The sequence below is a fragment of the Hemiscyllium ocellatum genome, chromosome 1, assembly GCF_020745735.1.
Source record: "Hemiscyllium ocellatum isolate sHemOce1 chromosome 1, sHemOce1.pat.X.cur, whole genome shotgun sequence".
Lineage (NCBI taxonomy): Eukaryota > Metazoa > Chordata > Chondrichthyes > Orectolobiformes > Hemiscylliidae > Hemiscyllium > Hemiscyllium ocellatum.
The window spans coordinates 76,580,514-76,597,599 of NC_083401.1; the positions used below are offsets into that span (position 1 = coordinate 76,580,514).

Below are 17,086 nucleotides of genomic sequence, written 5' to 3' on the forward strand. Positions count from 1 at the left end.
CTCCAGTTTGAAAGTGAATCCTCCATCACCACCTCTGTCTTCTATCTTCGAGCCAGTTCTGTATTGAAATGGCTGGTTCTCTCTGTATTCTGGGATCTAACCTTGCTAACCAGCCTACCATGAGGAATCTTGTTGAAGGCCTTACTGAATTCCATATAGATCATGTCCACCACTCTGACCTCATCAATCCTCTTTGCTGCTTGTTCAAAAAACTCAATCAAGTTAGTGAGGCATGATTTCCCACACGTCAAGCCATGTTGACTATCCCTAATTGGTCCTTGCCTTTCCAAATACATGTAAATCCTGTCCTTCAGGATCCCCTCCAATAGCTTGATGTCACGCTCACCGGTCTGTAGTTCCCTGGTTTTTCCTTACCACCTTTCTTAAATACTGGTACCATGTTAGCCAACCTCCAGTCTTCTGGCACCTCACCTGTGACTATCAATGATACAAATATCTCAGCAGTGGGTCCAGCAATCACTTTCCTAGCTTCCCACAGAGTTCTACAGTACACCTGATCAGGTCCTGGGGATTTATCCGCTTTTATGCTTTTCAAGACATCCAGCACTTCCTCCTCTGTAATATGGACATTTTTCAAGATGTCACCATCTAGTTCTCCACATTCTATATCTTTCATATCCTTTTCCACAGTAAACATTGATGCAAAATACTCGCTTGGTATCTTCCCCCATCACCTGTGGATCCACACATAGGCTGCCTTGCTGATCTCTTGTTGTTCCCTCCTTAGTTAACCTCTTGTCCTTAATATAATTACAAAATCCCTTTGGATTCTCCTCAAACCTTTTCGCTCTCCTGATTTCCCTCACAAGTTAACAGCTACTGCCTTTATACTCTTCTAAGGATTCAGTCGAGCTCTGCTGTCTATACTTGACATATGCTTCCTTCTTTTTCTTGACCAAAACCTCAATTTCTCTTGCCTTTCACCCTAACAGGAATATACTGTCTCTGGACTCTAGTTATCACATTTTTGAAGGTTTTCCATTTTCCAGCTGTCCCTTTACCTGCAAACATCTGTCCCCAGTTAATTTTTGAAAGTTCTTGCCTAGTACCATCAAAATTGGCCTTCCTCCAATTTACAACTTCAACTTTTTGGATCCGATCTATGCTTTTCGAATAACTATTTTAAAACTAATAGAATTATGGTCACTGGCCCCAAAGTGCTCCCTCACTGACATCTCAGTCACCTGCCCTACCTTATTTCCCAAGAGGAAGTCAATTTTTGCACCTTCTCTAGTCGGTACATCAACAGACTGAATCAGAAAACTTTGTTGTACACACTTAACAAATTCTTCTCCATCTAAACCCCTAACAATACGGCAGTCCCAGTTTATGTTTGGAAAGTTAAAATCCCCTGCCATAACCACCCTATTATTCTTACAGCTGAACTGTCCTTAGAAAATTGTTTCTCAATTTCCTGCTGACTATTGGGGGGGGGGTCCCTGTAATACAATCCCAATAAGGTGATCATCCCTTTCTTATTTCTCAGTTCCACACAAATAATTTCCCTCTAAGTACAGCTGTAATGCTATTCCTTATATTAAAAAAATGCCACTCCCATCATCTCTTACTTCTATGGATCTCTTAGCTGGCTTTAAAAGAACAAAGAAAATTATAGCACAGGAACAGGCCCTTTGGCCCTCCAAGCCTGTGCCGATCCAGATCCTCTATCTAAATCTGTCACCTACTTTCTAAGGATTTGTATCCCTGTGCTCCCTGTCCATTCATGTATCTGTCTGGATAAATCTTAAATGGCACTATCGTTCCTGCCCCTAACACCTCTGCTGGCAATGCATTCCAGGCCCCCACCACCCTCTGCATGAAGAACTTTCCACGCATATCTCCCTTAAACTTTTCACCTCTCACTTTGAACTTGTGACCCCGAGTAATTGAGTTCTGCACTCTGGGGGGGAAAGGCTTCTTGCTATCCTCCCTGTCTATACCTCTCATGAGTTTGTAGACCTCGACCAGATCCTCTCCTCAACCTTTGTCTGCCTAATTAAAATAATCCTAATCTATTCAACTTCTCTTCATAGCTAGTGCCCTCCATACCAGGTAACGTCCTGGTGAACTTCCTCTACAACCTCTTCAAAACATCCACATCCTTTTGGGAATGTGGCGACCAGAACTGTACACTGTATTCCAAACGTGGCCGAACCAAAGTCTTATACAACTGTAACATGACCTGCCAACTCTTGTACCCAATACCCCATTCAATGAAGGAAAGCATGCTGTATGCCTTCTTGACCACTCTATTGACCTGTGTTGCCATCTTCAGGGTACAATGGACCTGAACACACAAATCTCTCTGTACATCAATTTTCTCCAGGACTTTTCCATTTACTGTATAGTTTGCTCTGGAATTGGATCTTCCAAAATGCATGACCTCGTATTTTCATGGATTGAACTCCATCTGCCATTTTTCTGCCCAACTCTCCAATCTATCTATATTTGGCTGTATTCACTGTCATTTCCCTTCACTATCTGCTGCTCCACCAATCTTAGTGTCATCTGTAAACTTGCTAATCAGACTACCTGCATCTTCCACATCCCTCAAAGTTTCACCTGCACTTCCACATGTCATTTGTTGTATCCGTTGCTCCCGATGTGGTCGCCTCTACATTGGGAAGACCGGACACCTTCTCGCAGAGTACTTCAGAGAACATCTCCAGGATGCCCACACCAATCAATCCCACCACCCTGTGGCCGAATGTTTCAACTCTCCCTCCCACTCTGCCAAGGACATGCAAGTCCTGGGCCTCCTCCATCACCACTCCCAAATCACCCGACACCTGGAGGAAGAACGCCTCATCTTCCACCTCGGGACCCTCCAACCCATGGCATCAATGTGGACTTCACCAGTTTCCTCATTTTCCCCTCCCCCCCCACCTTATCCCAGTTCCAATCTTCCAGCTCATGACTTGCCCCACCTGTCAATCCTCCTTCCCTCCTCTCCGACCTATCACCTTCACCCCCACCTCCATCCACCTATTGCACTCTCAGCTACTTCTCTTAGCCCCCCCCCTTCCAATTTATCTCTCCACTCCCGAGGCTCCCAATCTCATTCCTGATGAAGGGCTTTTGCCCTAAATGTCAATTTTCCCAGCTGCCTGACTTGCTGTGCCTTTCTAGCACCACTCTAACCGTGTTTACGTTCTGTCTGCTTTCTTAATAGTAACACATCAGGCAATAGTAGACCTTGGAAAAGAAAGGAAACTACATGTCAAATTATTTATGCAACAATGTTCATAGTAGGGTATCAGTCCTAGATAGCAGCCAGCAATGATAACATTTTTACTTTCTACTGAAGAATAACTTCTCCCTGAATTCATTAATCAGTGACAACTACGTGATGACTTGCCATTTATGTTGCCTTTTTTCATTTTGATCATTATTTAAGCAAGCATTGTACAAATAGAAATGCAGTATCTAAGGAATGGCTTGGTTATACTCTATTTTTATTTTTGCAATGACCAGATACATTTATGTTCACTCCAATTTTTTTTTTTAATGCATTTTTTTCATGTGAACAACTTATACTTCCACCAACAGTATCTCAAAGAAAAATTTGTTACTAAGAAGTTAGAGAATCTATTCTTGTTGCAACTGCTGCTTAGATTTCTGGTCACTTGGTAAGTGGGAACACTTGAAAGGTGTTATTATTAACATCAATCCAGCATGGGGAAATAAGCCAATATGGTGATACTATTGAGTACAGCATAAGATATCATGGTGATATACATGATTGATGAGTGGTAGCTGCAAGAATGAAAATATCCCAGTGTTGCATACAATGGGATATATTAGATACTTCTAATCATTAATATTAATTAGACAAATTGATTTACCAGCTACAAAAGACAGATGAACCACTTAGAAGCAAAAGATATTCTTCACTAGAAAATTTCAATGCAGAAATGAGCACTTTGTGGCAGAAAATATTGTTGAATTTGGGGTAATATTACTTAATTGTGACTCATTTTCTTGTCACAAATTCTCTTATGATGTAGAATTAGCAAAAACGTTTGTAGTTTTTATCTCACACTTTCCGTTATAAGGCATGTGTTTAATAAATGTGAATGTATTCCCTGGCATAAGAATCATATTCCTGTAACAATGGAAATGTAACTTCAAATATATCATACTCAATTTACCCTGACAAGGATAGCGTTTATGAGTACTTGAATATAAACTGATACGGGTAACAATTTGGGCTGCAAACTTGTAGAATTCCCAAAACAACACAAAACTGTGCCATATTCTCTCTTTTTGTTCTGAGTAGTGCAAGCATGTAGTTATCACTGTTTTGATTGTTATTTCTTCTATCTTATGCTGAAGATCATACTAGATTACAGTTTTCTGGACACTCTGTGCCTCTTCCAGTACATGACTTAAGTGGTTCATTTTTATATACAAGTCTTGAAGTGAATGACTAGAGATGGATGGCTGAATGAGAGATGTAATTGGGGCTAAACCAAATCTTATCCTTACAGGATGTCCACTTAGTTGTATTTTTCATAAGAGCTTTTGGAGATGGAGAAGGAGCCATACCATACATATTCCTCTGAAACCCAGGGTTTATGATACTGATGTTACGCTGGCTGATATCAGCCAACCATGCTAATCAACACTGGGAAGTTGTGATCAATGTGCAGCCATTGCCAGTTCAGTCCTTGAGTAATCTCATTCATTAGCTTTCATATTCTGTTATTAATGTGGCCAAATGTAAAGTTGTTTACTTTGAAAGGAAGAACAGCTGAGTATTACTTAAACAGGGAATGAGTGCAGAGGGAACAGAGTGTTCTGTTGCACAAGTCACCAAAGGTTAGTATGAAGCTACAGCACAAAATCAATAAGTTTGTGGAACACAGTACTTTACAAGAAGAAAAACTGATTTTAAAAAAAAGTAAGGATTCTGTGCTTTACTTCCCCATGGCTATTTATATTCATTCATGGGATATGGGACTTCTTAGCTGAGCCAGCATTTATTTTTCGCTAACTTGCCCTTGCGAAGGTGGTCAGGTGCTGGTGAGCAGCCTTCTGTACTGTAGTCCAGACACGGTTAATCCAGACCTACAATACTGTTCAGGAGGGAAGTCCAGCACCTTCAATACTGAAGGAATGATATATTTTCAAGTTTGAGTGGTGAGTGTCTTGGGAGGGGACGTTACAATTTTTTGTTTTGATGTATCTGGTGCTTTTGTTCTTCATGGTAAAAGTGGTCACAGGTTCGGAAGGTGTCACAAGGATTTTTGGTCAGTTTCTGCAATGCATGTTTCAGATCATATGCGTTGCTGCTACTGAGCGCCAGAGATGGAGGGAGTGACTGTGTGTGGATCCATGGCTAGTTTGCCCTGGATCATCTAAAGCTTCCGGAGTGTTGTTAGAGCTGCACTCATCAGACAACTGGGGAGTATTCTATCACGCTCCTGACTTGTGCCCTATAGATGCTGGACCAGGGTCTGGGGTTTTGAGGAGGTCGCTTCTCGCTGCAGGATTCTGAGTTTCTGACCTTGTTCTTGGAGCCACTGCATTTACCTTGTTCGTACAGTTCAGTACCTGGTCAATGGTAACCCTAAGGATCTTGATTATGGGGGATTCAGTGATGGTAACGTCATTGAATGTCATGGGGCAGTGGTTCATTTGTTTCTTGTTGGAGATGTTTATTACCCATCATTTGCATGGCATGAACATTACTTGCCAGTTTTCAGCCCAAACCTGATTATTGTCCAGGTCTTGTTTTCACTAAAGTTGATAAAAATGAGAGGCAGCTTGATTAATGTAAAAGATCTTCAGTGGCCTTGACAAGGTGGATCTGCAAAGGATGTTTCCTCATGGATGAGTTGAGAACTGAGGGGCACCGTTTTAAACTTACTTGTCACTCATATAGGACAGGAATCATGAGAATTCTTTTCTGCCATGTGATTGTGCAGTTTTCAAATATTTTGTCTTAGAAGATGATGGAGTGGAATTAACTTCTTGTTAGGAAATAGAATTGAAGATTATTAGGATTGGCACAATGTGGAGTTTGAAACAAAAACAGATCAACCGCGTTGTATTGAATAGTGGAGCAGGATTGAAGGACTGAATGGCCTACTTCTGCCCCTAATTTGTACACGGACAACACATCAACTCAACTGTTTGCTGCTTATAAAGATTGAAGTCCTTCTGGATCTGATCATGTGTACCAAGATCAGGAAGGTATTGAATGTGATTGAGAATGTTACAGACTGTAACATTAATACAATTCCTATGTCTGAGTAGCAATGGGATATGTGATGGTCTGTTTTTGTGATGTTGATTCAGGGATGCATATTAGAGAGGTTGTCCTTTCTAAATTGTGGGACCCAGAATATGAAGTTCTTAACCTGAAGCCAGTGCAGACTGAGTATACTCAAGACTGCAATTAGATTTTTGGGTTCCAAAGCAATTAAAAAACATGAGGATCATTTGGAAAATTGAAATGGAGGAAAAATGTCAGCCATCACCTTTTCAAATGGTGGAGCAGGCTAAAAAGGATCAGTAGGAATAGGTGATGGCATAGTGATATTGAAACTGGACTAGTATTCGAATTGTCCAGATAATTTGTTTTCTGCATTACATTACAGTAACCAAATTTCAAATACATCAATCATCACTTGATATAGAATGTTGACCTGTTGTTGATCTTTTAGAATGCTATCATATTTGGTCTTAACTGTAATTAACATATTGCAAGTACAATTCCCGACATTAATTTAAAAATTGAATATACAATACAGATCACAAGACATTTGATCACCATTGTCACAGTTCCCATTTGGAACATTTTCTTTCATCCCTACTCCTCGCTAAATCTTTTTAAATCTAGGTAGCAATTTTAAAATTAAGTTTACAAACATTTTTATGATATTAATTAAATAACGAAGTCATAAAGCTATACATGTTAACATCTTGAGTTTATAAGCATTTATGTTGCATATCTGTTTATTAAAAAATTTATTTTATTCAGGTGTTTAATTTTTCTTGAATTTGCAGGCTGTCAGTAATAAAACATTTCAAAAAGATACTCAAAAATATTAGAACTCTGGTTACAGTTTTTCATCCTTGTTGATATTCACAGCCTAACACTGGAGAACTGGACCCCTTATATGTGGTGGAGGTTTTATTGCTTTGCAATAAAGACAGCGTAAAACTTGCAGCATCAGGAGCAGCTAAACCAGCTAAACCAGGGGAGAAAGGAGAGATGCAGGTTTGTGGATTACAGTTAATTTCAATGCAATTAAAAAAAAAATAATACTACCATTTAATTGTTTTGGAATTGGTCTTAAATGTATCCAGAACTAAAACCCTGATGACAGATATTTAACTCCAGTTGATGATGCTGCATCAGGAACATGCTTACTTTTTACACATGCATTTTTTTGTGTCTTCAACTCCACACTTCTCCCCGTTTGCTTGCCAAAGCAAACAAAGTTTGTTGCAACTATTAGACCAATCATTATAGCCTGAGGAAATGGCTATGTCTTCCTCAAGTGGGCGGCTTTCCAAACTGAGATTTGGGGCCACAAGTGCGGCCCTGAATTGAAATCTTGAGGCCATGAACTTGGCCAAGTTATAACATCTGGACTCCCTCTCTAACTGGCACTTATCCTACCCTTTATCACTGAGGGATTCTGACAGCTTTCAGGCCTCATGTTGGAAAGATGTTTCAGAAGTATTGCTCAACACAGCATTTTCTGCCCAGCTATTTTCAAATTCTTCATCACTGATCTTTGCCTTGTATTTAAATTAGGAATGGGGTTGTTTGCTGATGGTTCCACCACGATCAGCACCATTTGCAATTCTAAATAATGAGCCATGCATCAACCAGATGCAGAGGACATCTAAAGAATATGTGAGATCCTGAGTTATCGTGTATGAACATTCTCTTTATTGCTGCTTTTGTTCCCACATTCGGTATTCACTGATCCTGTAGCTGCAACGCATATTGCCTGTAGGTTGTGCTGCAGAAACTCCAAAAAGCTTTATTTAATAGCTTTTGTCTCTACAGTCTTTACTACCAGAAGACCAAGAACAGCAATATTTCGTGAACGACATCCCTTTCCAAATTTCCCTTCCAAATTGCGTCATCCTGACTTGCTGTCATATTGTAGTAAATTCTTGGTCACTGAGCCACATCCTGCATTTGCAAAACATCACAGTGGGGGTATCATCACTATCGAGACAACCGCAGATGAGAGAAAGAAATTGCAATGTTAGTGTTCAAAGAGTAATTTAAGACTCTCTGTTCTCATGTCAAATAAGAATAATTGTTAAGCCCTGCTTTTCTGGTCAGAGCCAAGTACCAGAGCAGTGAATTGGTAACTGCTATACGATATGTAATTGTCTGTCTTTCTAGTTTAAATCTGGCTGCTGAAATACAAATATTTCCACAGATTAGATCCAGAATAGAAAGAACAGTCTGGAGAAAATTAAAACGACCAAATCACATTGGCCAGTGTTTAATCATTTCTTTGGGAATTCCAGGAGACCTGGCATTTGTAAATTTTTAAAAGACAAGCACAAAGATTTTTCAAAGCACCATTAGATTTTTTGTGGCATTGTTTCCAGGCCTTTATGCTACTCTTTACTTATTTTTTTCTATTTTTTTTTAACATTGCTTCTCTGTCTTTCATATACTTTTGTTTTTACATTTTCTGTTCTATTATAGTTTCTCCATTTCTGTCTTTGCATTACTCAAGTTTTCCCTCTGTATCTGTCTTTCATCTGCCCCTCTTACGTATTGCTTTTCCTTTTTACTGAACTGTTTATCTTCTTTAGGGTCATTTTGATGTCCAACATGTCATGCATTTTCTTCAAATTAATTCATACGAATCTCCAAACTCAGCTTTGAACAAAAACAAAATTAAGATGTTTATCTGTTTTCCCAACTTGGAATGTGCTAACTGTTGCTAGAATGGGTCCTGTCCCACTTAATTGAGTGCAAAGTTTTGAGCAGCAAACAACAGGTGCCAAGTGTAGGAATACACGAAAATGCAAGAAAGCATATAAGTCAATTTTGCTAATTCTCACTGTTTGGTGCTCTTCCTAATTCCACCCCTTCATTCCACATCCCATATGTTTACCCATGTGAAGATATGTTTGGCTTTCTCCTTCTAATGCTTTTTTTTTGTTTTTAACTTAATTAGCTTATCAAATTTTATATTGCTGATGCATCTTCAGATGTCTGGGTACCTCAGTTAATAGCCATCACATGACATGTGAGACAGCAAAGCATAATTGACAGATGTTCAATTGATGCAAAAGGAACACTTTTCAAATTTCTTTGTATGCTCAATCTATTTTGGAATATTTCAGTAATCCAGTTAACAAGATCGAATTAGGATAAAACAACTGCCTCTGTGCCAGATTTTACCTTGCAACGTTAATTTCTGTCTGATATTGTTCTGATTTTGTTCTGTGTTCTCGTGCACAGGTGTGAATGGATATGTAGGTTTCCAGGGCATCTATAAATTTTTAATCTTGTTGATAATTGATAATGCGTACATTGCCAATTGAACATTGTTTGTATTCTGTTAACTTGGCTGTAATGTGATGTTAATTTTTTTTTGTGACTTCTTTATTAAACAGGTTGTTCCCATCCTGCTTCATTTAATTACAGCCATTAGTAGTGTACGTCTCTATATTCCAAAAGATCTGAGACCACTAGACAACAGGCAAAGTGTTTTGAAATCAATACAGGTACGTTATGCTGTTCATTTGAGACTTATGGACTCTAGTTCCAGTCCCAATTGCCTCACTTTCTGTCCTTGTTGAATTATAAATTATTGCAGCACATTTAAAAATGAAAAATAAACAAAAATCTATATGAAATACATTGTTAGCCAAAGATTTATAGCTCTCTCACTCTGTATTCTGAACATTTTTGTGTGTTTTAGGAAGTACAAAAGAGATTTCCTGATGGTGTACCTTTACTTGATCCAATTGATGACATGGGAATCAAGGATCAAGGACTGAAGAAAGTAATACAGAAAATTGAGGCTTTTGAGCACAGAATGTATTCACATTCCATGCATAATGACTCAAATTTGGAAACTGTTTACAGACTTTGTGAGAGGAAAGCACAGGTAAGTGACTTATGTTGTGTAATATATTGTTTTTGAGGAAACAAGATTAATTTATCGTGGCTGTGAAATGATGTTTATGCATATTTTTGCAGTGCATATAAATCTTTGGCATACTAGTGTGCCAAGGCAACATTGAAGTGTAAGTGTATTGTGTCCATATGATCGTTTTGCCATTGCTTAATGTTTATATGAGTAATTTACTAATATTTTTAAACTGACTACAGATAAATGTGACCAAAGTAACAGTTGGGAGAAACGTTAGATCAAATGAGTATGTGTTACCAGCAAAAGCAAAATGCTAGAAACTGAAGACATGAATTTGGAACAGGGAATGCAGAAATCCTCTATTTTTTTAAAAAATACACTTTAGTTCAATTGCGAGTGTTGATTTTAAGAAAAATAATAGAATCTTTGAGTAAAAATGCATTTGATACAAAGTATTCATTGAACTTCTCTGTCACTTCCTGATTCCCCCTTATACTACTTGAGTCCCCATCCTTGTTCTCAAAGAGTTTTTTTTATTCATTCATGGGATGAGGGAGTCACTGACTAGGCCAGCATTTATTGATCATCTCTCATTATTCAGAGGGCAGTTGAAAGTCAACCACATTGCTGTGGGTCTGGAATCACATGTCGGCTAAACCAGATAAGGATAGCATATCTCCTTCCCTAAGGGACATTAATGAACCAGATAGATTTTTACAACAATTGGCAAAAGTTTCATGGTCATCATTAGACTCCTAATCTAAGATTTTTTTTAAATTCAAGTTCTGTCATTGGTAGATTTGAACCAGAGTCCCCAGAATATTACCTGGGACTCAGGATGAATAGTGAAAATACCAGAAGACCATCACTTCCTCCTTGAAGGTTATCCACTTTGGTAGCAATAAAGGTGGGTTAATATCTGAATGGTAATAATTTGGGAAAGGGAGAAGTGAGATGAGACCTGGGTATCATTGTACACCAGTTGCTGAAAGTAAGCATGCAGGTCTGGCAAGCAGCAAAGAAAGCAAATGGTCTGTTGACCTTCATAGTGAGATGATTTGAGTACAGGATTTCTTGCTGCAACTGTGCAAGGCCTTGGTGAGACCACGCCTGGAGTATTGTGTGCAGTTTTGCTTGCTGTACCTAAGGAATAATGTTCTGGCTGTGGATAGTGTGCACCAAAAGTTTACCAGACTGATTCCTGGAGTGGCACGAATGATGTATGAAGAGCGATTGGTTCAGTCAAGACGATATTCACAGGAAGTTAAAAGAATGAGGGTTAGATGCAGAAAGGATCTTCACGATGACCTGGGCGTCCACAACCAGGGTTCACAGTGTAAGGATACAGGGTCGGCCACTTCAGATTGAGATGAATAGAAATTTCTTCACCTAGGGAGTGTTGAATCTGTAGACCTTACGACTGCAGAAATCAGTTGAAGCCAGAACATTGTATGATTTCATGAAAATGTTGGATACAGCATTTAAGATGAAGATATCAAAGGATTTGGCAAGAAAATGGTAGCAGGGTTCTGAGCTGGAGGATCAGCCAGAATCATCTTGAATGGTGGAGGTAATGAAGTCCCAATGCTCTACTTTTGTTTATATAAACCTCCTACCCAAGAATGCCCAAAGTGGAGGGAAAGCATTTGGGAAGAATCTATACATCTTGAGGCTCATTACCAAAGCTGAAGTCCAACTTTCAGGGAGTGAGAGTGAGCATGACAACTTGGGCATCCCACACTGCCATTCACCAACCATGGAACTTCCATATTTTGCCACTTTTTACATACTTCCCAAATCATCTGTTGTAACAATTGAATAACTATCTGGACCTATTTCTTCTGTGCTTTGCTCAATATCACATTGTTGCCTTGCACCATCATCGCTTGTGTCATTCAACTGCTGTGGTCCTCCACACAATCATAAGCCTCATTTATTTGCTCTAACTTTCCACACCATCTCCCCAGTTTTTACCTAGCTCATCACTTGTTTGAAGTTATTAGTTTGTAACATGGTCCAGCTTTGATTAAAAAAATGTATTTCATAACTTTGTGAACTTGATTTAATGAAAGTATTGACACCCCGAGATGAATTAATGTTTTCAGATATGTGCAGCTTAGATTGTGCCACATCATAACTTGCATGTATTGAATGTTCGTATATCTGTATGTGTAGATTGCTGGAGAAATCAAAGCAGCAAAGCGAGAGCTGAAGAAAGCTCGAACAGTATTGCAGATGGATGAACTGAAATGCCGTAAACGAGTGATCAGACGATTAGGCTTTGCTACTTCTTCTGATGTAATTGAAATGAAAGGACGAGTTGCTTGTGAAATAAGCAGGTGAGGCATTAAGGAAACAAATTTGTATTACCTGCACTTTATGAAAACATTTGGAAATTTCAGTTTGAGTTGTCTCCTCAGTCGGTCTCTCTCCACCTCTCCCTTCTCCCCCACCCCGGCCCCCACAACTCCAGTCATGTGATAATTCCCAAGGTCACCATTGCTCTCCATTATAAGCACACTTCATTCTTAAGCAAGGTGAAAAGATTTGAGTTTTAAATGTGCCCATGACAACATGACACTTCCATACTTTTTTGGTGCATTTATATTGCAGTTTTTGTATTAAGTATGCAGCAGTTTTACTTTCTTTCAGAATTGTGGCTGCAACAATAAAGCTACTTCAATTCAGTTTTAGCCAACTTCACATTAGCTCCCTTTTAAAGGCTGATTTACATTTCTTTATTTAGTATATGTGCAAAGCTGAAGTTGTTTTAGACTATTACTTAACTTGTGCTGTAAATAAAGACTTGTCTAGATGTCACCGGAGAGCAGTTAGCAAAACTGAAGAAATGCAATAAACGTTACAATACTGGCATGGATTAAGAACTGGTTAACAAAGAGAAAATGGGATTCTTGTGTTGGCAGGCTGTGGCTCGCAAGTTCATTACATGGACCCATGCGTTTCCAACATAGCTTGCTATTACCAAGGCTGGATAGATTAGATTGGATTACTTATAGTGTGGAAACAGGCCCTTCGGCCCAACAAGTCCACACCGACCTTCCAAAGAGCAACCCACCCAGACCCATTTCCCTACATTTACCCCTTCACCTAACACTACGGGCAATTTAGCATGGCCAATTCACCTAACCTGCACCCATCTTTGGACTGTGGGAGGAAACCGGAGCACCCGGAGGAAACCCACGCAGACACGGGGAGAATGTGCAAACTCCACACAGATAGTTGCCTGGGGTGGGAATTGAACCCAGGTCTTTGGCGCTGTGAGGCAGCAGTGCTAACTACTGAGTCACCTTGCATTGTTGCCCTCATCTCACAACTACTCAGATCGCAACACAAAATAAGTTCCCACTTACCAAGGTGATCTATTAAATACTTTTTCTGTAGCAGGATTGAAACAAAAATAATTAGCTGGGTCTTTTAGTAAACACAATTTTTGCTTTATTCTCAAAAAAACTTATTAAATTAAGATGCAGTGATTAGTTAACATATGCATTCAGTAATATAGAAGTATAAATGTTCATTCCTTCAGATATCCCAAAGCACACAAGCAAACATTCTCTCTTTTCTCTTCAATCCCCCACCTGCTCTTTCACTCTCTGCCTGTTTAGTTAGTATCTTCTCCAATGGGGTCATTATTCAAAAGCAGCCCCAGCAAGTTTCTGCAGCAAAGCAACCAATCATCACCAGTCATGTATTTACAGGAATTTACATGCATTGTGAAATTAGAATGAGCTCTTTTAACGAAACCATTCCAGGCATTTCCATAAAACTTAAAGTAAACCAATTTTGGCTATCTTGAAATTTAAGTCCTCAAAGCAATAATAAATTTAACACATTTTCTTAACAGCGTTAGTGATTTGGATGAGGGGATCTAATGTAATATTTCAAAGTTTATGGATGATGCCAAGTTAGGTGACAATGTGTGGTGTGAGGGAGATGCAAGTGACTTGCTGAGATTTGCACAGACCTCATGAGTGAGCAAGAACATGGCAAGTTATGTGGAATGTAGAAAAATATAGGATTACCATTTTGCGGAATATTTCTTAAATTGCAAGGGATTAGAAAGTGTAGATGTACAAAGGGATCTGGGTGTCTTTGTCATTAACTCAGTGAAGGGTTGCATTCAAGTGCAGCAGGCAATTTGAAAGACTAATAATATTTTGGGCTTTATTGAGGAGCACTTGAGTACAGAAGTAGTATGAAGTCTTGCTCCAATTATGTTGAACTTTGGTTCGTACCTGGGGTCCTGTGTGCAAATTTGGTTCCTCCCTTCAGCCTTCGCTGCTCAATAAAAAAATCAATTGCAGATATGGGTGGAGAAATGGCAGATGGAATTTAATACAGGTAAGTATAAGGTGCTGCACTTTGGGAGATCAAATGTCAAAGAAAAGTATACAGTTAATCGCAGGATTCTGAACAGCATTGATACACAGAAGATCGTTTTAGGACGATTCTGTTGCCATTGAGGGAGGGCAATTTAAGTCCAACAGACTTATTTCTGGGATAACAGGGCTATTCTAAAAAGAGAGCTTGAGAAAACTAGAGTTAGGGTGAGGGTATTCTCTAGAGTTTTGAAAAATGCAAAGTGCTCTTATTGAAACCATAGAATACATAAGGGATAGACAGAGGAAATAAGGTAATTCTGATTAGAACATAGAACTGTACAGCACCGAAATGGCCCTTTGGCCCACGATGTTGTGCTGGACATGACACCAAATGAAACCACTCCCTTCTGCTTGCCATTAGTTCATATTCCTCCATTCCTTGCTTATTCCTTCATGTGCTTATCTAAAAAGTCTGTTAAATGCCCCTTGCTTATCTGCCTCCATGACCATCCTGGCAGTGCATTTGAGACTCCTACCACTCTCTGTGTTAGAAAAAACTTGCCCTGAAAGACTCCTTTGAACTTTCACCCTCTAACCTTAAGTGCATGCCCCCCTCCCACCCCAGAATTTGACATTTCAACTCTGGGAAAAAGGTTCTAATCATCAACCTTATCCACTCTTCTCATAATTTTATAGACTTCTATTAAGTTCCTCCCTTCAGCCTTCGCCGCTCAATAAAAAACAACCTGGGTTTTTCTAGCCTATCCTTATAGCTCATACTTTCTAATCCAGGTCAACGTCTTCTGCACCCTCTCCTAAGCCTCCACATCCTTCCTGTGATGTGGTGATCACAATTGAATGCAGTGTGGCCTAATCAACATGACATCCTGACTGTTGTACTCAGTTCCCTGATCAATAAAGGCAAGTATGCCATATGTCTCCTTTACCACTCTAGCTACTTGCTTGGCTCCTTTCAGGGAGCTACAGACTTGAACTCCAAGATCTTCTGTGTATCAATGCTGTTCAGAATCCTGCCATTAACTGTATACTTTTCTTTGACATTTGATCTCCCAAAGTGCAGCACCTCACACTTACCTGTATTAAATTCCATCTGCCATTTCTCCACCCATATCTGCAACTGATCTATATCCCGTTGTACTCTTTAACAACCTTGTACACAATCCATAACTCAATTGATCTTTATATCGTCAGCAAGTTTACTAATCCATCTATTGCACTAATCAGAATCTATTGCATCAGTAACAAAGACAGTGTTACATGACTGCTAATAGTCCTATTCCATGGATATCAGCTTCCTATTACATTCATAATCAGAGCCCTATTACTTTAAGATTCAGGATGTGCTGCAAAAATCATCAACATTCTATAACATTTAATCAGGATCAAATTGATTACACACTTGCAATTATATCACTTCCCTATTCCTTCAATTATCAGGAATTATTCATTCAATAATTAGAACACTCCTACATTAAAATCTTTATAATTCAAGCCCATTTACATTAATAAAGACGCTGTTAGATTGAAGTCATGAACTAGTGCAATAATTGTGATCATATGAATGATCATGGTGTTAAAACATTAATGTCCAAAAATATTAATAATTTGTGAAAAATTACCCATATGGTCCTTAGCTACTTCCATCTCACCCCACCCCAAACACAAATCACAAAGATAATACGCTGGGGTCTCACATCTGCATTAAAATAGGGTCACTCCAGGAAAAGGTTTGGGAAGATGTGCAATTTACAAACTAAAGCCTATCCAGAGATTTAAATTGATCTTTGCATTATCCATATTTTTGCATTCTGGATTCCTGTTTATAAAGTCTTAGCTGCATGTTTTGTTTAAGAACTTTACCAACTTGTTCTTCAATTGTTAAACACTACTTCCTATACATGAGTATGCTATAACATATAATTATGCATAATTCTTCAGAGGTATGGAATAAAGCATGAATTATACAAATTACCATCAAGGTTTTGTGTGATTAGTATGAACCAGATAATTTGTTTTCTTGCAGTGCGGATGAACTACTACTGACAGAAATGATGTTTAATGGGATCTTCAATGATCTGGCAGCTGAGCAGGCTACAGCCTTACTGAGTTGCTTTGTATTTCAGGAGAAGGTAAATACACTCATTGACATTTCTCCTTTAAAAAAATGCATTGTAAAATGATTATCCTGGCATTTGTTCCTGTGCATACAGAAGCTTAATCTTGTCATCAGAATAAGAAGAGTTTTTTTACACAGAAAGGTATCCACAGTTTGATTTGTCATGGTTTCCCTTGTTCTTGATTGGAATTAACCTAACTGTGGTTGGATAATATCAGTACAAGGCACACCATAACACTTAGGGCTGTGTTACTGAGAGGGGGGGAGTAAGGTATGTATGAGTAATTTTTTCCATTCTATTACTGCTTTTTCCTTGATTTACCTGGTGTTTGTGGTAGCTCACTGTGTGCAATATTAACTAAGTTTGAAAAATATTTTAGCTGACTGTAAGGTGTGCTTTGGAAACTACTTTGGTTCTGAAATATGTTGTATAAATGCAAGATTTATTTTCTGTTTAAGATCTGTTTAACTCAATCAAGAATATTGATCAAACC

At 38.8% G+C, this 17,086-nt stretch overlaps 1 protein-coding gene across 1 annotated transcript in view; it reads left to right on the forward strand.

Annotated features, from left to right (window-relative positions):
- Positions 1-17,086, forward strand: part of mtrex (Mtr4 exosome RNA helicase) — a 139,120-nt gene that overhangs the window by 91,146 nt on the left and 30,888 nt on the right. Inside the window, exons 19-23 of the mRNA XM_060822963.1 lie at positions 7,121-7,249; positions 9,631-9,741; positions 9,939-10,127; positions 12,288-12,451; positions 16,500-16,605. Coding sequence (XP_060678946.1) covers positions 7,121-7,249; positions 9,631-9,741; positions 9,939-10,127; positions 12,288-12,451; positions 16,500-16,605 — 699 coding nt within the window. The remainder of the gene's footprint in view (positions 1-7,120; positions 7,250-9,630; positions 9,742-9,938; positions 10,128-12,287; positions 12,452-16,499; positions 16,606-17,086) is intronic.